This window comes from Anomaloglossus baeobatrachus, chromosome 3, assembly GCF_048569485.1.
Source record: "Anomaloglossus baeobatrachus isolate aAnoBae1 chromosome 3, aAnoBae1.hap1, whole genome shotgun sequence".
Classification (NCBI taxonomy): domain Eukaryota; kingdom Metazoa; phylum Chordata; class Amphibia; order Anura; family Aromobatidae; genus Anomaloglossus; species Anomaloglossus baeobatrachus.
In genome coordinates this window covers 366,566,625-366,591,956 of record NC_134355.1, presented here as the reverse complement: position 1 = coordinate 366,591,956, position 25,332 = coordinate 366,566,625, and the positions used below count along the sequence as shown (strand labels likewise).

The window sequence follows — 25,332 nt, the reverse complement described above, 5'->3', positions numbered from 1 at the left end:
GTGCCCCCAGCCCCGCGTGTGGTGTCTGTGCCCCCAGCCCCGCGTGTGGTGTCTGTGCCCCCAGCCCCGCGTGTGGTGTCTGTGCCCCCAGCCCCGCGTGTGGTGTCTGTGCCCCCAGCCCCGCGTGTGGTGTCTGTGCCCCCAGCCCCGCGTGTGGTGTCTGTGCCCCCAGCCCCGCGTGTGGTGTCTGTGCCCCCAGCCCCGCGTGTGGTGTCTGTGCCCCCAGCCCCGCGTGTGGTGTCTGTGCCCCCAGCCCCGCGTGTGGTGTCTGTGCCCCCAGCCCCGCGTGTGGTGTCTGTGCCCCCAGCCCCGCGTGTGGTGTCTGTGCCCCCAGCCCCGCGTGTGGTGTCTGTGCCCCCAGCCCCATGCCCCCAGTTAATTAATTGCTTCACCCAATATAGCAGGGTCATTTAAACATTAATAATTTTGTGCGGCCCCCGAAGATTGGTAAAAATTTCCAAATGGCCCCCGACAGAAAAAAGGTTCCCCACCCCTGGCCTAAAGAGTCACTTTCTACTACAGCTTTCTGCACACCATAATCAGCACTCACCCTCCCTAGGTCCCGTACTGCATTTCTGCAGCTGCTTTGATGCTACATAACATACATTTTCATCCTTGGTTGGGAAGGAGATATAAGTCCAAATTATTTGGTATGACACAAACCAGATGTATTATTTTTCACATTTAAAGTTATGAAACAAAATATAGATTTGATATCACTGGATCATCACTTTGACTTGCAGAATAACAAGTCACTACACCACCTCCACACATTCCAGAATGCCTCCACCATGCCCTCCAAATACCCTAGTGAGTGCTCACACTGCCCCATACACCTTGCTGTACCCTCTTGCCGCCCCCATACGCCTCGGCAGGCCCTCACACCGCCCCCGTATGCTTCGGAGGGCCCTCACGCCGCCCCCGTACGCCTCGGAGGGCCCTCACGCCGCCCCCGTACGCCTCGGAGGGCCCTCACGCCAACCCAGTAAGCCTCGGCGGGGCCTCACGCCAACCCAGTAAGCCTCGGCGGGGCCTCACGCCAACCCAGTAAGCCTCGGCGGGGCCTCACGCCAACCCAGTAAGCCTCGGCGGGGCCTCACGCCAACCCAGTAAGCCTCGGCGGGGCCTCACGCCAACCCAGTAAGCCTCGGCGGGGCCTCACGCCAACCCAGTAAGCCTCGGCGGGGCCTCACGCCAACCCAGTAAGCCTCGGCGGGGCCTCACGCCAACCCAGTAAGCCTCGGCGGGCCCTCACGCCAACCCTGTACGCCTCGGCGGGCCCTCACGCCGCCCCTGTACGCCTCGGCGGGCCCTCACGCCGCCCCTGTACGCCTCGGCGGGCCCTCACGCCGCCCCTGTACGCCTCGGCGGGCCCTCACGCTGCCCCCGTACGCCTCGGCGGGCCCTCATACATCTCAGGGAACACTGACACCTTCCCCATACACCTCGGCGCTCCTTCATACTGCCATCATACATTTTGATGTGCCCTCACACTGCGTCATACATCTTGATGTGCCCTCACACCGCGTCATACATCTCGATGCGCCCTCACACCGCGTCATACACCTCGATGCGCCCTCACACCGCATCATACACCTCGATGCGCCCTCACACCGCATCATACACCTCGATGCGCCCTCACACCGCATCATACACCTCGATGCGCCCTCACACCGCATCATACACCTCGATGCGCCCTCACACCGCATCATACACCTCGATGCGCCCTCACACCGCATCATACACCTCGATGCGCCCTCACACCGCATCATACACCTCGATGCGCCCTCACACCGCATCATACACCTCGATGCGCCCTCACACCGCATCATACACCTCGATGCGCCCTCACACCGCATCATACACCTCGATGCGCCCTCACACCGCATCATACACCTCGATGCGCCCTCACACCGCATCATACACCTCGATGCGCCCTCACACCGTCGTCATACACCTCGATGCGCCCTCACACCGCCGTCATACACCTCTATGCGCCCTCACACCGCCGTCATACACCTCTATGCGCCCTCACATCGCATCATACACCTCGATGCGCCCTCAAATCGCATCGTACACCTCGATGCGCCCTCAAATCGCATCGTACACCTCGATGCGCCCACACATCGCATCATACACCTTGATGCGCCCTCACATCGCATCATACACCTCGATGCGCCCTCACATCGCATCATAAACCTTGATGCGCCCTCACACCACCATCATATACCTCAGCGAGCCCGCACGCCACCTCCATACACCTGAGCACGCACGCAGCCATACACATCAGTGAGCCCTTATGCATCTGCCATAAAGCTCAGCGAGCCCTCACGCCGTCCCATACATCTCAGGGAACCCTGACACCATCCCCATACACTTTGCTGTGCCCCCAGACACACAAGCATCAGTCTAGCAATGAGTTTGCATCTTCCCCATTCCCACAGAATCCTCCTATAACTGTGGATGCAATAGCCTCAGCCCCTCTCAGTTTCCGGCAGTGAGCAGCGTAGTACTTCAGATCGTATAGGTAGGATACTAGCAGCAGTGACTGTAAATGGACTTACCACGTGACCTTACTTATCACATGACCCTCTGACGTTAGCAGGTTTCTGTGTCCGCCGCGCGGCGCTTCCTGTCGCTATGGTGACGGCGGTGTAAACAATCTGACAGCAGATCTTCGCGGAGCCGGTAGTTCACCGTTATCCAGACCGTGCCCGCCGCTCTGCCCCACCATGTCCCACTCACAAGCCGAGAGTGTGATCAAGAACATCATAAGGGAAATCGTCCAGGAGTGTGCTGCGAAGGGGCAGACGGTGTCCGAGACCATGGCAGCATTTGTGGTGAGTGATTGTGCAGCCGCGCCATTGGCACCAGCCCCGCGCTGTCCCTCCATTTGTGTTCAATCAAGTGTCTAAAAGAAAACGTTTTTGGCTGTGCACACTTTGCGGTTTTGTCACAAAACCTGAAGGATTTCCATTCCCAGCAAAGTGACAGAATCCTGAGGTCTCATGCACACTTGCTTTTCTCCTTGCAGGTTTACAGCAGATTTAAGCGTTTGTGTAATGATTGGGAAAAATGCAGGCAAAAAAACGAGTCAAAAACGAGTCAAAAACCAAAGTATTTGATGCTGCGTTTTTCTGACCAACACATTAGTATTTGCAGCACATTTTTCTCCTGAAAATACTAAATGTAGGCACATACCCTTACCCTAAGGCTAGGTGCCACAATCAGTGTTACTCGTGTTTTGGATGCTGCGATAACGCAGCGTCTTGTAGGAAAGTGGATGGGACTAGCGGAAATGTCCTGCCCCTGTGCTTCATTTTATGCTGCGTAAACTGACCCGTGGTGCGTTATTCCAATCATCAATTTCTCTTACAGGTACGCAGCGTTATCTGTGCAGATTTCCCCCATAGATTAGCATTAGAAGCAGAAAATTCGCTGGTAAAAAAACATTGTTATTGGTAATGCATTTACGCAGCATAAACGCATCAAAAATGCATCTAAAAACATCAAGTGTCAATAAAGTTGGTTGAAACACAGGCAGCACAAGCAGGAAAGGTCCATGATTATTTGGTCCTTCCCATCCTAAAAATACTAGCCCGCAGCCAGGACCGCCATCAGGGCATTACTACTCTGCCTGGTGTAGGTGGCCCGGTGAAGAGAGGGGGCCCGAACAGGCCCAGGGTAAATACTTATCTTTATTAAGCCCCCGGCAGGACGGGCCCCTCCTCTTCACCAGGCCCCATCACAGCTGCCCGGCGGTGTCGCTTCACCTCCTTACATGACTAATTTGCATGCGACGGGGCGGAGCATGCAAATTAGCCATGTGGTGGAGTGGAGGCAGAGTCATTGGAGCAGAGCAGGGCGCCGGCGCGTCATCGCTGTGCCGTGCAGCAGTGTGGTGAGGTCATCACTCTGCAACCTCATTACACTCCTGCAAGTAACAGCGGCAGAGGTGGCAAGGACGCGGCAGCCAGCAGGACAGGTAAGCGCTGTGAACTGAAGACATTCGCCGGGGGTGTGTGAGGTGGCCCGCCCGCTCATCTCAGACCGGGGGGGCCCGCTGCTCTCAGCCCGGGGAGCGGGGCGCTGATCCCAGCCAGGTTCAGCTGATCTCAGACTGCGGGGGCCTGCCGACCCCAAACCCTGCCTGCCTTACCTCAGCTAGATGTGCGGGAGGGCACTGAATTGCATCACAGGCAGGTGAGTATAATGTGAATCATGTGTTATGTGCTGTCTGTGTAATGTGGTGTCTGTGTAATGTGGTGTCTGTGTAATGTGCTGTCTGTGTCTGTGTAATGTGCTGTCTGTGTCTGTGTAATGTGCTGTCTGTGTAATGTGCTGTCTGTGTCTGTGTAATGTGCTGTCTGTGTAATGTGCTGTCTGTGTCTGTGTAATGTGCTGCCTGTGTCTGTGTAATGTGCTGTCTGTGTAATGGGCTGCCTGTGTCTGTGTAATGTGCTGCCTGTATGTGTTATGTATAAGATATGTGTGTCCTGTATAGTGTGCAATATGTAGCTGTCTGTCTGTCTATGTATACTATCTGTGTATACTGTCTGTCTATGTATACTATCTGTGTATACTGTCTGTCTATGTATACTGTCTGTCTTAAAAAATTGTGTCTGTGTATACTGTCTGTCTGTCTATACTGTGTATGTTTGTGTATACTATATGAATATACTGTCTGTCTGTGTATACAGTCTGTGTATACAGTCTGTCTGTGTATACAGTCTGTCTGTCTATACTGTGTATGTTTGTGTATACTATATGAATATACTGTCTGTCTGTGTATACAGTCTGTGTATACAGTCTGTCTGTGTATACAGTCTGTCTGTCTATACTGTGTATGTTTGTGTATACTATCTGTATGAATATACTGTCTGTCTGTGTATACAGTCTGTCTGTCTGTGTATTCAGTCTCTCTGTATACAGTCTGTCTGTCTGTGTATTCAGTGTGTCTGTGTATTCAGTCTGTCTGTGTATAGTCTGTCTGTGTATACAGTCTGTCTGTCTGTGTATTCAGTCTCTCTGTATACAGTCTGTCTGTGTATTCAGTGTGTCTGTGTATTCAGTCTGTCTGTGTATAGTCTGTCTGTGTATACAGTCTGTCTGTCTGTGTATTCAGTCTCTCTGTATACAGTCTGTCTGTCTGTGTATTCAGTGTGTCTGTGTATTCAGTCTGTCTGTGTATAGTCTGTCTGTGTATACAGTCTGTCTGTCTGTGTATTCAGTCTCTGTATACAGTCTGTCTGTCTGTGTATTCAGTGTGTCTGTGTATTCAGTCTGTCTGTGTAGTTTTCTGAGGGAAACAACTTCAAGGGTGCTAACACTTTTGGCCATGACTGTATATATATATATATATATATATATATATATATATGTACATTTATGTTTTTGCAAGAGTGGCAGTGAGACTGTAGGAAGTTTGAGTGGTGGAGGTGCAGCTGGGGGTGGAGCCTGGGCGGAGTCCCGAAAATTTTGCCAGTATGGGGCCCTGAAATTCCTAGTGGCGGCCCTGCCCGCAGCCGCTCCAGAAGTGGAGCATCATATTATATCACAATACCGGTGCTTTGCCCAGCTCTTTCCAATTGCCCTAGTGCAATGGCAGGCAGAGTAATATAAGGGCTTATTGACAGCTGTGTAGTGTCAGTTGACATCAAGCCATGGTGTTATTAATGGAGAGGCGTCCATCAGACAACCTAATTACTAACCCAGTAAGTGAAAAGAAAAAACATACAAATAATTTTTTGGAAGAAACCCTCCTCCACACCTTCCATGGTTCACCATTTTATAAAATAAAAAAAGAACAAAAAGCATGCAGGTCTGATGTAGTCCAGGAATTCTGACATAGTCCACAAATGGAAACCTAAAAGTCAAAGAAAAAAGAAACAAAAACAAGACACTCTCCCACGTTCACTAATTAAAATCCAAAGTTCCCAGATCTAATGTAGTCCAGTGGTTCCCACGACATTCTTCATTACCTGGATCAAGACTATGGAGCGTCATAACAAGGCCTCTGACAGAGTGATGAGCGGTGATGTCCCTGACATCATTGATCATCAGTGTCCCAGAGTGAGTCCGGGAGTGGCTGCTGCTCAAAGTCCATGAAGCTTTGTTCTGAGTCCTCATCCTGAGACTTCATAGACTTTGATCCTGGTAATCGAGGAACACCGTGGGAACCTCAACTATTCCCTGTGCTTGATGCCAGCTGACATTACACAGCCGACATGTACCTCATAAATCTACACTGATATCACAATTTGGAAGAGCTGAGCGAACTGCTAGAATTTCCGCATCTAATGTGAAATGCCACTTCTGGGGTGGCTGTGGGCTGGTATTTTTAGGTTGGGAAGGGCAAAATAACCATGGACCTTCCTAGCCTGATAATATCAGCCCGCAGCTGTCTGCTTTTCCTTTACTAGTTATCAAAAATAGGGTGGAGTGCACTCAGTTTCTTTTTATTATTTATTTTTTAGGTTAAATTAGGCTAAACACCCTTTACTGCCCCATGAAAGGCACTAAAGGGTGCAAGTGTATAATATGTAGGGGGGTTGTGACATTATATAGCAACGGGATCTCTATCAACCTATCTATTATATCTAATATATTACTATTATCTATCTAGCTATATCTTCATATTTTCTGTCTGTACATGTGTGTATGTGTTTTTGTGTGTATTGTGACGTGGGCGGTTGTAGTGTTTCTTGTGAGAAGGTAAAGGTTATAATTATGCATGATTTTATACCACTATTATCTATATATATAATTGCCTTATTCTTTCTGTCTGTCTTTTTTGCTCCAAAATGACGACATTACAGTGACAACCGTCGCCACACCGCGCGCGCTAATGAGCCTGCGACCAATGGCTCAGCTAACTGAACAGCCTCAACTACGGGCCGACAGGACGACGCTCGACACTTTTCCCCGCACCCACACGGAGGCCCGACTACCCGGTGAGTGCTGCACCCCTGGGAGCCCACACCGGCAACCCAGCCGACACATACCCACCGCTCGCATCCGCCCCCCGCACACATTATCCCATCTGACTCCACCCCCCTTGCACTCCGTCCTCCGCTTGTATACTCTGAAGACACACACACACACACACAAACCTGGATAGTCACCTGTCCCCAGTCATGCAGTCCCCGACACTGACGTCCTCAGCGCCATGGCCCCGCTCGGCTCCACCCACCCCGAACTCTGCCTCCCGCACACATTACCCTGCTCGGCCCCCCCCCACCGCACTCCATCCTGGCATGTATGTTTCCCCCATCCTGGAATGTATGTTTCCTCCATCCTGGCATGCATGTTTCCCCCATCCTGGCATATATGTTTCCTCCATCCTGGCATGTATGTTTCCCCCATGCTGGCATGTACGTTTCCCCCATCCTGGCATGCATGTTTCCCCCATCCTAGCATACATGTTTCCCCCATCCTGACATGTATGTTTCCCCCATCCTGGCATGTATGTTTCCTCCATCCTGGCATGCATGTTTCTCCCATCCTGGCATGCATGTTTCCCCCATCCTAGCATGCATGTTTCCCCCATCCTGGCATGTATGTTTCCTCCATCCTAACATGTATGTTTCTCTCATTCTGGCATGTATGTTTCTCTCGTCCTGAAATGTATGTTTCTCTCGTCCTGAAATGTATGTTTCCCCCATCCTGGCATATGTTTCCCCCATCCTGGCATATGTTTCCCCCATGCTGGCATGTATGTTTCCTCCATCCTGGCATGTACGTTTCCCCCATCCTGGCATGTACGTTTCCCCCATCCTGGCATGCATGTTTCCCCCATCCTGGCATGCATGTTTCCCCCATCCTGGCATGTATGTTTCCTCCATCCTAACATGTATGTTTCTCTCATTCTGGCATGTATGTTTCTCTCGTCCTGAAATGTATGTTTCTCTCGTCCTGAAATGTATGTTTCCCCCATCCTGGCATATGTTTCCCCCATCCTGGCATATGTTTCCCCCATCCTGGCATATATGTTTCCTCCATCCTGGCATGTACGTTTCCCCCATCCTGGCATGTACGTTTCCCCCATCCTGGCATGCATGTTTCCCCCATCCTGGCATGCATGTTTCCCCCATCCTGACATGTATGTTTCCCCCATCCTGGCATGTATGTTTCCTCCATCCTGGCATGCATGTTTCTCCCATCCTGGCACGCATGTTTCTCCCATCCTGGCATGCATGTTTCTCCCATCCTGGCATGCATGTTTCTCCCATCCTGGCATGCATGTTTCTCCCATCCTGGCATGTATTTTTTTCCCATCCTGGCATGTATGTTTCCCTATTTTGGCATGCATGTTTTCCCCGTCCTGGCATTTATGTTTTCTCCATCCTGGAATGTATGTTTCCTCCATCCTGGCATGCATGTTTCCTTCATCCTGGTATACATGTTTCCTCCATCCTGGCATGTATGTTTCCTCCATCCTGGCATGCATGTTTCCCCCATCCTGGCATGAATGTTTCTCTCGTCCTGGAATGTATGTTTCTTTATCGTTCCTTATGGGAGACCCAAACCATGGGTGTATGCTACTGCCCCCGGAGGACACACAAAGTTACTACACTCAAAAACGTGTAGCTCCTCCCTCCTAGCATATACACCCCCTGCTAGCCAGATCTAGCCAGTTTTTTGCTTTGTGTCAGGAGGATCACACACACACATGCATTCTCTTTTGATTTTTCATTTTTTCTAAAGATTTGGAAGAAAAGCGGGTCCACTGGACTCCCGGCATGTCCCTTCTCACCCCCCTGGCGGCGGTGCTGTTAAGGTTGACTTCAGGGCAGGAGCCCTTCATGCCGCGCTCCTTCACCATCCCTTAGTGGCTCTGGCTTGAAGTTGGAGCCAACACGGTTCTCACTGCCTTGCAGGAGACCGGCCTCCATCCGCAGCCCTTATGCAGGACCCTGCTGGAAGGAGCACTGGACCCCCACCCCACCAGGGACTGGGCCCTGCGTCTCAAAGCTAAGTATAGAGACGTTATTCAGAGGGTTCTTCTGCAATGTGGGGCACTTTTTATTGTGGGGGACAGTGATGCTTGATAATGCTGCTTTTACTGTGTTTCCGGCCGGTTCCACGGTTTCTTACTGGGAACCGCGCCGATGATGCCGGATTCTCGGCCGCATGTATAACTCTAGGCCCCGGCTTCAGCCGCGGCCTAGTTTCGTTTTCGTTCCCCTGCATGTCAGTCATGCAGGGGGACACTGCAGAGCCGCCCGCCGGCCGCTCTGCACAGGGGAGGACGCTCCTTTTTGAGGAGATGATTCCCTCCCCTGTACATCTCCTCGCCCTCCGATTCCCGCTCCTGGGTTAACCCCCGCCCCCCCTCCTCACTCTGGCGCCATTTTCTCAGCGTCTCAGTACTCTGGTCGGCGCTGGCTGCTCTGCAGTGCAGAGGGAGTGAATCTCTGGCTGGGGGTCCAGGCCTGGAATCCGGAGGGCACTCATATAGTGGCCTGATAAGTCACAACCTCTGGTTGTGCACTTTTATTCACTCTCAGGGCATTCTGAAGGAGTTAATTCTTTATCATAGAATCTCCCCCTCAGCAGCATGTCTCACTCTAGCAGCAATGCTCCAAGGCTGTACACTACATGCTCTGCATGTAACCTCATATTGCCTGAACCGACACACTGTAACGGTTCTTATGTGGTGGATAGTGGCAAGATGCCTCAGCCGGGATTCTCCCCAGGCTGAACCTCTGTCTTGGGTATTCTAGCCATTCTAGACAGAGCCCCCCACCTCTGCAGCATGTCACAGAGCGAGACTGCAGGCTGTTTTTTATTATCCACTGCAGGTAGTCTCGTACGGCTATACCGAGCTCATAACCACTGTGGCCCCTCAGCTTGGGGGCTCATTAATGGTCCCTCCAGCTGCTCCGGTTTCGGTGGCTGACCCCCGTGGGAATCCTCTTTTCCAGGGGTCGGCTGTCCCGGCATCTGCTGAGCATGCAGCCCCCTTCTCAGGGCGTTTTCTGCTTCGCTCAGCAAAGCTCACAAGGGACTCTCCTTCTGGGCTCAGACCCCGTCCTCCTGACAGGGAGACGCAGGGTCCCCTGTCCTCCCCGTCCCGCAGCTCCGATTACGAGCTGACTCACTGGACGAGGTGGATGTCTCTACCACGGGCTCCGACGCTACTTTATGTACATTGATCCGTCCGTAGGTGACGCAGATGCGAATGATTGGATTGCGTCCATTATTCTTGTACTGGACCTCCATCCGCCTGATCAGGGGAGTATTCCCCGCTAGCAGAAAGGCATCAGTATACCTTTAACAGGACGAGGAGTGTGTTCCTTAACCACTCCAGTTTTCAGCTGCTGCGTCCAAGCCCACAGCCTATCCTGCAGACCCCACAGCGGGGTTCTGCTGCCTGTCTCCCCCTCCCATCTGAGGTGGTCTAGGAGTGTACTCATTCGCCAAGGGTAGCCACTCCGGTGTCTAGACTTCAGCCCGGATAGTTGTATCAGTGGCTGACGGCACCTCTTTATGGATCCTACGGTACATTAATTTTGGACCTCAATCCGCCGGTGTTACCTTATCTAGGTGAACACAACGTGTGTTCCTTAACTTCTCCAGGTGACCAGGCCCAGGGTCCGCTCTGACAGTCGCTTCCCATGAAGCGTGATTCTGAGGACTGGATTTCCCCTGTCCACCAATGGTGGTCAAGTAGTGGGCTCATTCACCTTAGGTGGCTCAGCCCGGGCCGTTATGTCAGTGGCTGATGGCTCCTCACTTACGGTTCTGCGGTCCGCCCGGTTGTCCTTTGGGCCAAGTTTGGTATGGGGACGGCAGGAGCTTCGTTCTCCTCAGCTTACAGCAGTGCGGTTTTTTTGTACCTTCTCTGCTTCTCTGGAGGAGATGCATTCTCTCACAGGGACTCTATGCCAAAACGGTTGCCTGAACTTCCAGACTCAGTTCTTTCATCCTATACCAGATCTGCCATGCTGGACGCCGCACGGCGGTGATCTGGGCTACCTTCCTCGCTATCCGCAAGCTCCTGTGGCTTCGGATTTGGAAGGCAGATGCCTCTATGGAGGTTCCCTGCTGGGCTCCCCCTTGGTGGGACCAGTTTCCTCGGAACCAACTGAGTGAAATTAAGGAAGCTCTTGGCGGGGAGTATTCTTCCTTGCCACAAACCTAAATCAGGGAACCTGTCCGGGACAGGAGTCAGTTGAGGTTTCGGTGGTTTCCGTTCCTCCATCTGGTCGTCCTCTAGCTCAGCCTAGGTTCATAGAACCAAATAGCTCGAAGCTGCGTTTTCAGAAGGCCGCAGGAGATGCTGTCACTGAGTCAGCTTCCTCCGAGCTATTTAGCCACGCCAACAACCTCCTTGGTCGGTGGCAGGCTCTCTCCACGTGGCGACGTAGGGTTCTAACACGTCTCCGTTCAGTGGGGGCGAGATTATATCTCCCTTGGCTACAGGATGGACTTCTGTCCACCCGCCAAACAGATTTTCTCTGTCATCTCCTCCCTGCTCCAAGGCCGCCGCCTTCTCACAGGCCGTGGCATTTCTGGCAGGCCAATGGAGTAATGTACCGGTTCCCGTCTGGGAACGGTTCTGAGATTTTTGCTTAAATCTATTCCTAGTCCCCGAAGAGGGCGGTGCCTTCCGACCTGGATCTTTAGCTTTTCAAGCATAGCCAGGTGTGGCGTTTTCACATTGAGTCTTGGTTTTGTTCCGTGTGTTTTTTTCACCGGATCAATCAAGACCCCAAGGAGATTCCCTAGCAACCATCGGCATCAGAGATGCCTATCGGCAGGAGTCAATCGCAGTTTCACACCAGCGTTGACTACGTTTTGACAATCGGAGTGGTCCAATCGTGGCTCTTCCCTTGGGGTTAGCCAAGGCCCCTTGAGTATTCTCATTGGGGCAGCTGTGATCAGGGTCCTGCCCCCCTAGGGGTTGGCAGTGATTTTTAGCCCTGGACGGCCTTCTTGTCGGGGTTTCATCCAGTGCTGACTCTTAGCAGAGTGCTTCGCTCACTCTCGCCACTCTGACCTATCGGGTGGCTTGTCTTCTGTCCAAGTCCACTCTGACTTCGAACCAGAGGTTCTCAGGGCGTCAATGGAAGCGGTTCCTTGCCCAGTTTTTCCTGCGTCCTCTGAGACTGGATGTTTTCCGCTGTACAAGCGAACTCACTCCTCCCACGGGGTGGTGGCTTCGCCACTGACCAGGGGCTCGTTTCAGGGTGGCTTCGGCCACTCTGTCTCAGGGGCGCTCCTTTTCTGGCCCGTTCCGGGTGATCCTCACCAGGATAGCCTATCCGCCTTGGGAGCGGTATATCTCCACCGTGGAGCGCAGGGCGCTTGGACTCTGTCCGAATCAGCCCTCTGGATCAATGTGCTGGAATTCAGGGCTGTATTTCTTGCTCTCTAAGCCTTCACCATCTGTGGGCGGCTAGGCACATTCGAGTCCAGTCGGACAACGTGACAGCGTTTTCCTACACCAGCTTCCAGGGCGGGACACTCAGCCGCCTGGCAATCATGGCGGCTCAACATCCTTCAGTGGACAAGGGACTCCTAGTCCACCGTATCCGCAGTCCACATCCTAGATGTGAAAACTACGAGGCAGGCTATTTCAGCTGTCCTACCGTGGTCCACAATCCTCAGGTTTTGCGGTAGACACACTGGTTCATGTTTGATCCCAGCTTTGTCTCTTTACGAATTTCACCCTCTACTTCTTGTCCAGAGTCCTGCGCAAGATCGGTAAAGGGGGCCGTCGGGTCATTCTTCCAGACTGACCTCAGCAGGCTTCGTACTGTGACCTGCTCCTTCTGTCCGTGGGGTTGCCTTCGCATCTTCCGGACCGTTCGGACCTTTTCTCAAGAGGTCCGTTTTTTCCCCGTCAGAATTCTGGATTCTCAGATTGACGGCATAGCTCTTGAGTCCTGGATCTTAGCGACTTCTGATATCCTTCCTGAAGTCATCTCCACTTTGACTCGAGCTCCAAAGTGTCCTTTGACCTTTTTTGGCCTTGCCGACCCTCCTGTCCCTTCCACAGTCCGGTCTACAGCTAGGACTATCCCTCATTAAGGGACAGGTCTCGGCTCTGTCAGTATGTGCCAGCGGCGTATCGTCCGGCTGGCTCCGGTGCGCTCCTTTAAGGGCGCATCTCACATCATCCCGCCTTCCGGCGGCCTATGGAGACCTCGGACCTTAATCCGGTCCTCACGGTTCCCGGAAACCCCCCTTTGCGCCGTCTTCGGGAGGTTTCTTTGTTGTGTCTTTCACAGAAAGTAGTCTTTCTAGTGGCTATAATTTCCCGCCAGAGAGTTCTGGCTGCGCTCCCTCGGAGTCACCCCCTTTTTTGCTCTTTTGCATCAAGACAAGGTGGTCTTCATCCGACTCCGGACTTTTTTCCCTAAGGCGGTTACTGCTTCCACCTTATCCGGGGCAATTTTCCTGCCTTCCTTTTGTCCGGCTCCTGTTCATCGCTTGAGGAAGCGTTGCATATCCTAGATCTGGTGCGGGCGCTCCGGATCTACGTGTCTTGCACCGCCGTTATTAGGCGGTGCACCTCTCTGATGCTGACTGTTCGTCAGCGTAGCGGTCTCTCGGCATCTAAGCCGACCCTGATCGTTGGCTTAGGTCAGCCATTTCTGAGACTTACAAGTGTACTCAAGTGCCTTCCCCACCTGGGATCAGAGCACATTTGGTCAGACCTGTCGGCGCCTTTTTTTCTTGGGCTTCAGGCACCAGGTTACGGCTCAGTAGGTCTGTCAGTCTGCAGCTCGAATTTGTCTGCATACTTTTTCGAAGCACTACCCAAGGCATGCTCATGCTCTGGCAGACGTGGGCTCGGCAGACGCATTTTTCCAGCGTCTGTCGCCCATTTGTGAAGTTAGGTTTGCCTGCTTCTCAATTGTCTGTTTATTCCCACCCATGGACTGCTTTTGAACGTCCCATGGTTTGGGTCTCCCATAAGGAACGATAAAGAAAAAGAGAATTTTGTTTACTTACCGTAAATTCTTTTTCTTATAGTTCCGTCATGGGAGACCCAGCACCCTCCCTATTGCCTATTGGCAGGTTTCCTGTTCCGTGTGTCTTCACCGGCTGTTATTGTTGTAGACTGAGGTTCCGGTTCCTCCGGATTTTACTCCGTCTCTTCTTGTGGGTGGATGTCCTCCTTCAGCTTTTGCACTAAACTGGCTAGATCTGGCTAGCAGGGGGTGTATATGCTAGGAGGGAGGAGCTACACGTTTTTGAGTGTAGTAACTTTGTGTGTCCTCCGGGGGCAGTAGCATACACCCATGGTTTGGGTCTCCCATGACGGAACTATAAGAAAAAGAATTTACGGTAAGTAAACAAAATTCTCTTTTTCCTCCATCCTGGCATGTACGTTTCCCCCATCCTGGCATGGATGTTTCCCCCATCCTGACATGTATGTTTCCTCCATCCTGGCATGAATGTTTCCCCCATCCTGGCATGCATGTTTCCCCCATCCTGGCATGCATGTTTCCCCCATCCTGGCATGCATGTTTCCCCCATCCTGGCACGCATGTTTCCCCCATCCTGGCATGTATGTTTCTCTCATCCTGGCATGTATGTTTCCCCCATCCTATCATGCATGTTTCCCCATGCTGGCATGCATGTTTCCTCCATCCTGGCATGCATGTTTCCCCCATGCTGGTATGCATGTTTCCCCCATCCTGATATGTATGTTTCTCCCATCCTGGCATGTATGTTTCCTCCATCCTGGCATGCATGTTTCCCCCATGCTGGCATGTATGTTTCCTCCATCCTGGCATGCATGTTTCCTCCATCCTGGCATGCATGTTTCCCCCATGCTGGCATGTATGTTTCCTCCATCCTGGCATGTATGTTTCCCCCATCCTGGCCTGTATGTTTCCTCCATCCTGGCCTGTATGTTTCCTCCATCCTGGCATGCATGTTTCCCCATCCTGGCATGTATGTTTCTCCATGCTGGCATGTATGTTTCCCAATGTTGGCATGTTTGTTTCCCGACCCTGGCATGTATGTTTCCCCCTGGTGGCATGTATGTTTCCTCCATCCTGGCATGTATGTTTCCTCAATCCTAGCATGTATGTTTCCTCAATCCTAGCATGTATGTTTCCTCAATCCTGGCATGTATATTTCTCTCGTCCTGACATGTATGTTTCCTCCATCCTGGCATGCATGTTTTCCCCATCCTGGCATGCATGTTTCCCCCATCCTGGCATGCATGTTTCCCCCCCAACCTGGCATGCATGTTTCCCCCATATTGACATGCATGTATCCCCCATCCTGGCATGTATGTTTCCTCCATCCTGGCATGTATGTTGCCCCATGCTGGCATGCATGTTTCCTCCATCCTTGCATGCATGTTTCCCCCATCCTGGTATGCATGTTTCCCCCATCCTGGCATGTTTATTTCGCCCATCCTGGCATGTTTGTTTCCCCCATACTGGGATGTATGTTTCCTCCATCCTTGCATGTATGTTTCCCCCATCCTGGCATGTATGTTTCGCCATGCTGGCATGTATGTTTCTTCCATCCTGGCATGTATGTTTCGCCATGCTGGCATGTATGTTTCTTCCATCCTGGCATGCATGTTTCCTCCATCCTGGCATGCATGTTTCTTCCATCCTAGCATGTATGTTTCCTCACTCCTGGCATGCATGTTTCCCCCAACCTGACATGTATGTTTCTTCCATCCTGGCATGTATGTTTCTTCCATCCTGGCATGTATGTTTCTTCCATCCTGGCATGTATGTTTCCTCCATCCTGGCATGTATGTTTTTCCCATCCTGGCATGTATGTTTCCCTTATCCTGGCATGTATGTTTCCCCCATCCTGGCATGTATGTTTCCTCCATCCTGGCATGCATGTTTCTTTCATCCTGGCATGTATGTTTCCTCCATCCTAGCATGCATGTTTATCTCGTACTGGCATGTATGTTTCCCCCATCCTGGCATGTATGTTTCTCTCGTCCTGGTATGCATGTTTCCCCCATGCTGGCATGCATGTTTCTCTCGTCCTGGCATGTATGTGTCCTCCATTCTGGCATGCATGTTTCTCCCATCCTGGGATGTATGTTTCCTCCATCCTGGCATGTATGTTTCCTCCATCGTAGCATGTATGTTTCCTCCATCCTGGCATGTATGTTTCCTCCATCCTGGCATGCATGTTTCCTCCATCCTGGCATGCATGTTTCCTCCATCCTGGCATGTATGTTTCCTCCATCCTGGCATGTATGTTTCCTCCATCCTGGCATGTATGTTTTCTCCATCCTGGCATGTATGTTTCCTCCATCCTGGCATGTATGTTTCCTCCATCCTGGCATGTATGTTTCCTCCATCCTGGCATGTATGTTTCCTCCATCCTGGCATGTATGTTTCCCCCATCCTGGCATGTATGTTTCCTCCATCCTGGCATGTATGTTTCTCTCGTCCTGGCATGTATGTTTCTCTCATCCTGGCATGCATGTTTCCCCCATCCTGGCATGTATGTTTCCTCCATCCTGGCATGTATGTTTTCCCCATCCTGGCATGTATGTTTCCGTATTTTGGCATGTATGTTTTCCCCGTCCTAGCATGTATGTTTTCCCCGTCCTGGCATTTATGTTTTCTCCATCCTGGCATGCATGTTTCCTCCATCCTGGCATGTATGTTTCCTCCATCCTGGCATGCATGTTTCCCCCATCCTGGCATGAATGTTTCTTTCGTCCTGGAATGTATGTTTCCCCCATCCTGGCATATATGTTTCCTCCATCCTGGCATGTACGTTTCCCCCATCCTGGCATGTACGTTTCCCCCATCCTGGCATGCATGTTTCCCCCATCCTGGCATGCATGTTTCCCCCATCCTGACATGTATGTTTCCCCCATCCTGGCATGTATGTTTCCTCCATCCTGGCATGCATGTTTCTCCCATCCTGGCATGCATGTTTCTCCCATCCTGGCATGCATGTTTCTCCCATCCTGGCATGTATTTTTTTCCCATCCTGGCATGTATGTTTCCCTATTTTGGCATGCATGTTTTCCCCGTCCTGGCATTTATGTTTCCTCCATCCTGGCATGCATGTTTCCTTCATCCTGGTATACATGTTTCCTCCATCCTGGCATGTATGTTTCCTCCATCCTGGCATGTATGTTTCCTCCATCCTGGCATGCGTGTTTCCCCCATCCTGGCATGAATGTTTCTCTCGTCCTGGAATGTATGTTTCCCCCATCCTGGCATATATGTTTCCCCCATCCTGGCATGTACGTTTCCCCCATCCTGGCATGTACGTTTCCCCCATCCTGGCATGCATGTATGTTTCCCCCATCCTGGCATGCATGTTTCCCCCATCCTGACATGTATGTTTCCCCCATCCTGGCATGTATGTTTCCTCCATCCTGGCATGCATGTTTCTCCCATCCTGGCATGCATGTTTCTCCCATCCTGGCATGCATGTTTCTCCCATCCTGGCATGCATGTTTCTCCCATCCTGGCATGTATTTTTTTCCCATCCTGGCATGTATGTTTCCCTATTTTGGCATGCATGTTTTCCCCGTCCTGGCATTTATGTTTTCTCCATCCTGGAATGTATGTTTCCTCCATCCTGGCATGCATGTTTCCTTCATCCTGGTATACATGTTTCCTCCATCCTGGCATGTATGTTTCCTCCATCCTGGCATGCATGTTTCCCCCATCCTGGCATGAATGTTTCTCTCGTCCTGGAATGTATGTTTCCCCCATCCTGGCATATATGTTTCCTCCATCCTGGCATGTACGTTTCCCCCATCCTGGCATGGATGTTTCCCCCATCCTGACATGTATGTTTCCTCCATCCTGGCATGAATGTTTCCCCCATCCTGGCATGCATGTTTCCCCCATCCTGGCATGCATGTTTCCCCCATCCTGGCACGCATGTTTCCCCCATCCTGGCATGTATGTTTCTCTCATCCTGGCATGTATGTTTCCCCCATCCTATCATGCATGTTTCCCCATGCTGGCATGCATGTTTCCTCCATCCTGGCATGCATGTTTCCCCCATGCTGGTATGCATGTTTCCCCCATCCTGATATGTATGTTTCTCCCATCCTGGCATGTATGTTTCCTCCATCCTGGCATGTATGTTTCCCCCATCCTGGCCTGTATGTTTCCTCCATCCTGGCCTGTATGTTTCCTCCATCCTGGCATGCATGTTTCCCCATCCTGGCATGTATGTTTCTCCATGCTGGCATGTATGTTTCCCAATGTTGGCATGTTTGTTTCCCGACCCTGGCATGTATGTTTCCCCCTGGTGGCATGTATGTTTCCTCCATCCTGGCATGTATGTTTCCTCAATCCTAGCATGTATGTTTCCTCAATCCTAGCATGTATGTTTCCTCAATCCTGGCATGTATATTTCTCTCGTCCTGACATGTATGTTTCCTCCATCCTGGCATGCATGTTTTCCCCATCCTGGCATGCATGTTTCCCCCATCCTGGCATGCATGTTTCCCCCCCAACCTGGCATGCATGTTTCCCCCATATTGACATGCATGTATCCCCCATCCTGGCATGTATGTTTCCTCCATCCTGGCATGTATGTTGCCCCATGCTGGCATGCATGTTTCCTCCATCCTTGCATGCATGTTTCCCCCATCCTGGTATGCATGTTTCCCCCATCCTGGCATGTTTATTTCGCCCATCCAGGCATGTTTGTTTCCCCCATACTGGGATGTATGTTTCCTCCATCCTTGCATGTATGTTTCCCCCATCCTGGCATGTATGTTTCGCCATGCTGGCATGTATGTTTCTTCCATCCTGGCATGTATGTTTCGCCATGCTGGCATGTATGTTTCTTCCATCCTGGCATGCATGTTTCCTCCATCCTGGCATGGATGTTTCTTCCATCCTAGCATGTATGTTTCCTCACTCCTGGCATGCATGTTTCCCCCAACCTGACATGTATGTTTCTTCCATCCTGGCATGTATGTTTCTTCCATCCTGGCATGTATGTTTCTTCCATCCTGGCATGTATGTTTCCTCCATCCTGGCATGTATGTTTTTCCCATCCTGGCATGTATGTTTCCCTTATCCTGGCATGTATGTTTCCCCCATCCTGGCATGTATGTTTCCTCCATCCTGGCATGCATGTTTCTTTCATCCTGGCATGTATGTTTCCTCCATCCTAGCATGCATGTTTATCTCGTACTGGCATGTATGTTTCCCCCATCCTGGCATGTATGTTTCTCTCGTCCTGGTATGCATGTTTCCCCCATGCTGGCATGCATGTTTCTCTCGTCCTGGCATGTATGTGTCCTCCATTCTGGCATGCATGTTTCTCCCATCCTGGGATGTATGTTTCCTCCATCCTGGCCTGTATGTTTCCTCCATCCTGGCATGTATGTTTCCTCCATCCTGGCATGCATGTTTCCTCCATCCTGGCATGCATGTTTCCTCCATCCTGGCATGCATGTTTTCCCCATTCTGGCATGTATGTTTCACCATGCTGGCATGTATGTTTCCCTATCCTGACATGCATGTTTCCCCATGCTGACATGCATGTTTCCTCCATCCTGGCATGTATGTTTCCCCCATCCTGGCATGTATGTTTCCCCCATCCTGGCATGTATGTTTCCCCCATCCTGGCATGTATGTTTCCTCCATCCTGGCATGCATGTTTCCCCCATCCTGGCATGTATGTTTCCCCCATCCTGGCATGTATGTTTCCTCCATCCTGGCATGTATGTTTCCTCCATCCTGGCATGTATGTTTCCCCCATCCTGCCATGTATGTTTCCTCCATCCTGGCATGTATGTTTCCCCCATCCTGGCATGTATGTTTCCTCCATCCTGGCATGTATGTTTCCTCCATCCTGGCATGTATGTTTCCCCCATCCTGCCATGTATGTTTCCCCCATCCTGGCATGTATGTTTCCTCCATCCTGGCATGTATGTTTCCTCCATCCTGGCATGTATGTTTCCTCCATCCTGGCATGTATGTTTCCCCATCCTGGCATGTATGTTTCCCCCATCCTGGCATGTATGTTTCCCCGTGTTGGCATTTTTGTTTCCTCGTCCCTAACATGCATGTTTCCCCCATGCTGGCACTGCCCCCCCTTGGCACAGCCGCACACAAGTGAAAAAAAAAAACACACGACAACTCACCTTCTAACAGTTGCTCCACCGCTGCGCAACGCCAGGTCCTCAATTCCTGCGCGGCCAGAAGACGTCATTACACCGGCGCTTCTTACTGATGCTCCTCTGTCTCCTAGGAAAAAGACCTGCGACCTAGGAGAGGAGGAGTGTCAGAGCGAGGAGAAATGTCCCTCCGCCCCAACACAACTTTGAACTGCCGTCGCGACCACGCCAGCAGTTCAAAGCAGCAGGATGAGGCGACAGCGCACGTGCCGGCAGAAAGGGCTCTGCATGCCCCGGCTGGCACGCGTGCCATAGATTTGCCATCACTGGTATAGTGTTTGTACATGTAATACACTCACTTACCAGTGAAGTCTCTAGCTGATGTTATTCACCTTCAGTTTTCTCTTCATCCGGCACTGACCGCCATCACTTCTTCCTGCAATGACGCAACTCTGCAGAGAATAAAACATAGTCACCTATAGCTGATCACTCCCAGAGCACATTCTTCACTTTTCCCCCCAATTTCTACACTACATCAGATTTGTTTTCCTTCATGGAAGGCAGTATCCTCAAAATTAACTCTTTTTCATCAGTAATAATGTCCCCTAATTTGCCTCTACAGTAATTATGCCCCACTTGCCACCATAAACCATTAATGTATGTCCCTCATTCTGGCCCCATATAGTAATTATGCTCCTCATCCTGGCCCCTTTTATTTAATAATGTCCTCCATCCTGCCACCTTTATTTAATATCTGGGGGAACAAGTGGAATCACAAGGGGTTGTTAATTGCTTCCTTCACAAAATATCCCCCCACACACTACTCCTCTCCATAATAGCCTCAACAAAATGTCCCTTTCCATAATATCCCCACAAAATGTGCTCTTTCTATATCTCCCCCATATTACATCCCTGTATACTCCCCCCCCCCAATCCCCAGCGCTCCTCATTATACTATGCTACCTTTCACAATCCCCTTCCTGGATGCCTCATAATGTCTTTCATTGCCTTATAATGTTCCAATTTGCTTCATAATGTCTCCCACTGACCCATAATGTCCCCCAGTGCCCTATAATGTCCCAATTTTCTTCATAATGTCCCTCACTGACCAATAATGTCCCGCACTGCCCTATAATTTCCAAATTTGCTTCATAATGTCTCACACTGCCTTATAATGTCCCAATTTGCTTCATAATGTCCCCAACTGCTCTATAATGTCCCCCACTGCCCTATAATGTCCCCCACTGCTTTGTAATGTCCCCCACTGCTCTATAATGTCCCAATTTGCTTCATAATGTCCCCCACTGCCCTGTAATGTCCCCCACTGCCCTACAGTGTTCCCCAACGCCCTATAGTGTCCCCCACTGCGCTATAATGTCCACCACTGCCCTATAATGTCCCAATTTGGTTCATAATGTCCCCCACTGCCCTGTAGTGTTCCAATTTGCTTCATAATGTCCCCCACTGCGCTATAATGTCCCCCACTGCCCTGTAGTGTCTCCCACTGCCCTGTAATGTCCTCCACTGCTTTGTAATGTCCCACACTGCTCTGTAATGTCCTCCACTGCTCTATAATGTCCCAATTTGCTTCATAATGTCCCCCACTGCCTTATAATGTCCCAATTTGCTTCATAATGTCCCCCACTGCCCTGTAATGTCTCCCACTGCCCTATAGTGTTCCAATTTGCTTCATAATGTCCCCCACTGCCCTACAGTGTTCCCCAGTGTTCTTCACTGCCCTATAGTGTCCTCCACTGCCCTATAATGTCCCCCACTGCCCTATAATGTCCCCCACTGCCCTATAGTGTCCCAAGTTGCTTCATAATGTCTCCCACTGTCCTATAGTGTCCCACACTGACCCATAATATGCTCCATAATATGCTCCATAAAGTCCCCCACCACACCTTAATGCCCCTTCTGAAGTAACATCGCTCCTCCCCCACTGCAGCCCCTCATGTAAAATTACTGTACATGTTCTCTTCGGCTCCTCTGGAGCACTTACCTGTGAATGCACATCGGCCTCCTCTTCATCTCTGCAGCTGCAGCCCCAGTGATGATGGATATCGGTGCAGGACTGAGGTGCGCTCCTCTGCCTCAGTCCTGTGGCGTCCTCCTCCTCTGCAGCCCCGGTGATGACGGTATTTTGCGGTGCGGGGCTTAGCAGCGCTCCTCTGCCTCAATACTGTTGCCGCACTGTTCAAATGTAGGCGCGCCTGAAAGTTGCGCATACATTTGAATAGCGGTGCGGTCTCCAGGTCCTGCAGACCTCATCTGTGCAGGCCTGGGGAAGCCCGCAGTGCAGCGTTAGGACCTTTGGTGAGTCACATGACTGCGATGTCACTAAAGATCATTCTGCAACTGCGGAAGCTTCAGTGATCGCACAGAACTTGTACAATCACAAAAGTTTACAATTGAAAGCCTGGGGGCCCCTTAGATCGTGGGGGCCCTGGATCAGCTGCCCACTCTGCCCACCAATAACCGCCGGCCCTGAGAAACAGGTGGCCCCGCGGCCCTGTACAGCGGCCCCGCACTATATAACGCACGTGGCAGGAGGGGGAGCACTAAGGGCCTGGGTCCTACCGGGGGATTCCCTGGAACCCCGGTGAGCCAGACCGACCCTGGGTATGTCTCCTAAAGTTCTGTGCACACGCCATGTATTTGCTGCGTTTTTTCCACTACAGTTTTGGGGGGGAAACATCCTAATCCCAGCAAAGTGATAACATCTCTGAACTATCATGCACACGTTGCTTATATTTTCCTTGCAGATTTGAAGCAGTATCACTTGTACAGCATGTCAATTCTTTCTGTCTTTTTGTATCATTTTTCACCTATTCTAATGAATCCATCCAAAACTCATATATTTTAGGGCTCATTCAGATGACCGTTCCGTCTGTCCTGGTCAGTTCCTGTTTTTTTGTGGACCTACTGACAAGTTCATCTTTTCAATGTCTTTTGTGTAGGATCAGATGGCACATGGAAGCACTTCTGTGTGCATCAGTTTCTACAAAAAACACATCGGATGCCATATGTCCGTTTTGTTATTATGGAACATGTCCTATTCTGTTCTGTAATAATGGACCGTGACTCGATACAAGTCAATGGTTTTGTAAAATCCCTGGAAGCCACATGGAAGTATTTTCGTGTGCATCAGTTCCTACAAAAAACACATTGGATGCCATATGTCCGTTCTGTTATTATGGAACATGTCCTATTCTGTTCCGTAATTGCGGACCATGACAAAATACAAGTCAATGGGTCCGCAAAATCCCTGGAAGCCACATGGAAGCACTTCCGTGTGACTTCGATCGGGTGCCCCTGCAGTCTGTGTCCCGCTCCTGCGCCAGCCCTGCAGGTGCCCACACTGCAGCGTGTTAGCAGCTGCCCGCACTGCAACGTGTCAGCAGCTGCCCACACTGCAACGTGTCAGCAGCTTGCCTGCACAGCAGTGTCAGAATCTGCCCGCACAGCAGTGTCAGCATCTGCCCACACAGCAGCGTCAGCATCTGCCTGCACAGCAGTGTGAGCAGCCGCAGGGATGTCAAGCACTGCCGTCAGGAGGTTAGCTAAGTTCGTTACTTGCTGTGATGAGCTCCGCTGAACTCCTGATGTCAGCGCTTGTCACTGACTTCCATGTATGCCACATTCTCACATCAAGTCTCGCGGGCAGCCTGAGACTGTGACTAGTGGAGATGTCACAGGTCGCTCACGATACTTCGCTTGTGAACGCAGTGGACAGTGGAACTCAGTGATGAGCGCTGACGTCAGGAGTGCAGTAGTGTTCATCACCGCAGGTAATGCACCGAGCTAACCTTATGAAGTCAGTGCTCGTTATGCCCTGCAGTGACCTGGGCTGACCTAATGATGTTAGCTCAAGTCACTGCACTGCTCTCCCAGCCAATGGGGAACATTCTGTTCTTCATTGACTGGGACAGTGAGTATGGATCTTCGTGGGACCCCATTATTGGATTACGTCGGAACCGGATTTGATTTTTCTTTCCAATAAATTGATGAAAGAGGGAATGTGTTGGCGAGTGTTTTTTCAATTAAAAATTTGTTTGTTGTCTATTTTTTTTTATTATTGACTGGGTTAGTGATGTCGGGTATCTGATAGACAGTGTGACATCACAAACCTCTGGGATTGATGCCAGGCGACATTACACAGCTGGTATCAACCCCATATATTACCCCTATTGCCACTGCACCAGGGCAGTCGGCAAGAGCCGGGTAAAATCAGTTATTTTTTTTTTGCTGTCCACAAAAAAAGATGGAGCCACACGGATGACACATGGACCGTATACGGAATGGAACAGTTGTCACACGGATGCATCCGTGAAAAAACAGGACCATTTTTTGAGGACCGCTAAAACAGAACTGTCGTGTCAATGTAGCCTTATGCTGCAATTATCCTGCTAACACTTTAGTATTACACTCAGTATAACGCACAGTAACGTGTGCACATCCCCTAAATGTATCATTTACAAATTGCCAGTCATGGAGGTGAAGACACCACACCAGTAATCCGCCCATCATGGTCCCACTGATATACCAAAACCTGGTGCAAGTCCTAATTCTGCTCCTGATTTTCACTTGTACTGGTTCCACTAGTCCATCCAGTGCACTTTGGTCCGTCTTCCCCAGCTTCCCATGAAATTTTATTTTAATGGTGCTCTATAGTCTTGACTCCCTACCCAATTCATCAAGGTGTTTTCGCAACATTTGATGTTTTGACGTCAGACCCTGCCAGCACCTTTAACGTTGGGGGAGCTTGCACAGGGATGTTTCAAGGGAAACCCAGCAAATTCATTAAAATTTACATTCTGACTAGATGGGCATGGCTTTGCTGAATAAACTTGCATTGAGTGAGACCGCACCCATCTAGTCGGAATGTGGTTGTGAGTGTGCATATCGCATACTTATAGTCACATGACCTCCCACTCCCGGCACCAGCATCGGAGAATCCTCACAGTGCGCAATGTGTTTGCAGAGACGGTTCACAAGTCTGTAGTCCCATAGAGTGACACCACTGGAACAGTGCCGGCAGTGGAGAGAAGTATAGGCTTTTTTATTTTTAAGGGTACAAATATGAGGAATGAGAAGAATTGTTTTAGTAGTGACAACCCCTTTAATGCGTTACACACCTCAGCATTTGATGACTCTGTTCTGTAATTTTATGTGGTATGATGCGTTGTGGCTGAGTTATGTGGTTCATAAACACTTCCACTTTGCAGTAATACCACTTACCGTTGGTGGTGATATAATTAGGAGGGAACATTCGA

At 50.7% G+C, this 25,332-nt stretch overlaps 1 protein-coding gene across 3 annotated transcripts in view; it reads left to right on the top strand.

Moving 5' to 3' along the window:
* The first annotated feature begins 2,625 nt into the window (after nt 1-2,625).
* CFAP206 (cilia and flagella associated protein 206) overlaps nt 2,626-25,332 on the top strand; it is a 109,523-nt gene continuing 86,816 nt past the window's right edge. For 2 of the 3 annotated variants that reach the window (XM_075340148.1, XM_075340147.1), the window contains exon 1: nt 2,626-2,840. In XM_075340148.1, coding sequence (XP_075196263.1) covers nt 2,733-2,840 — 108 coding nt within the window. In that variant the 5' untranslated portion in view covers nt 2,626-2,732. Of the gene's footprint in view, nt 2,841-6,818; nt 6,954-25,332 lie in introns of all 3 variants that reach the window. The other variant, XM_075340149.1, reaches the window with a different exon arrangement.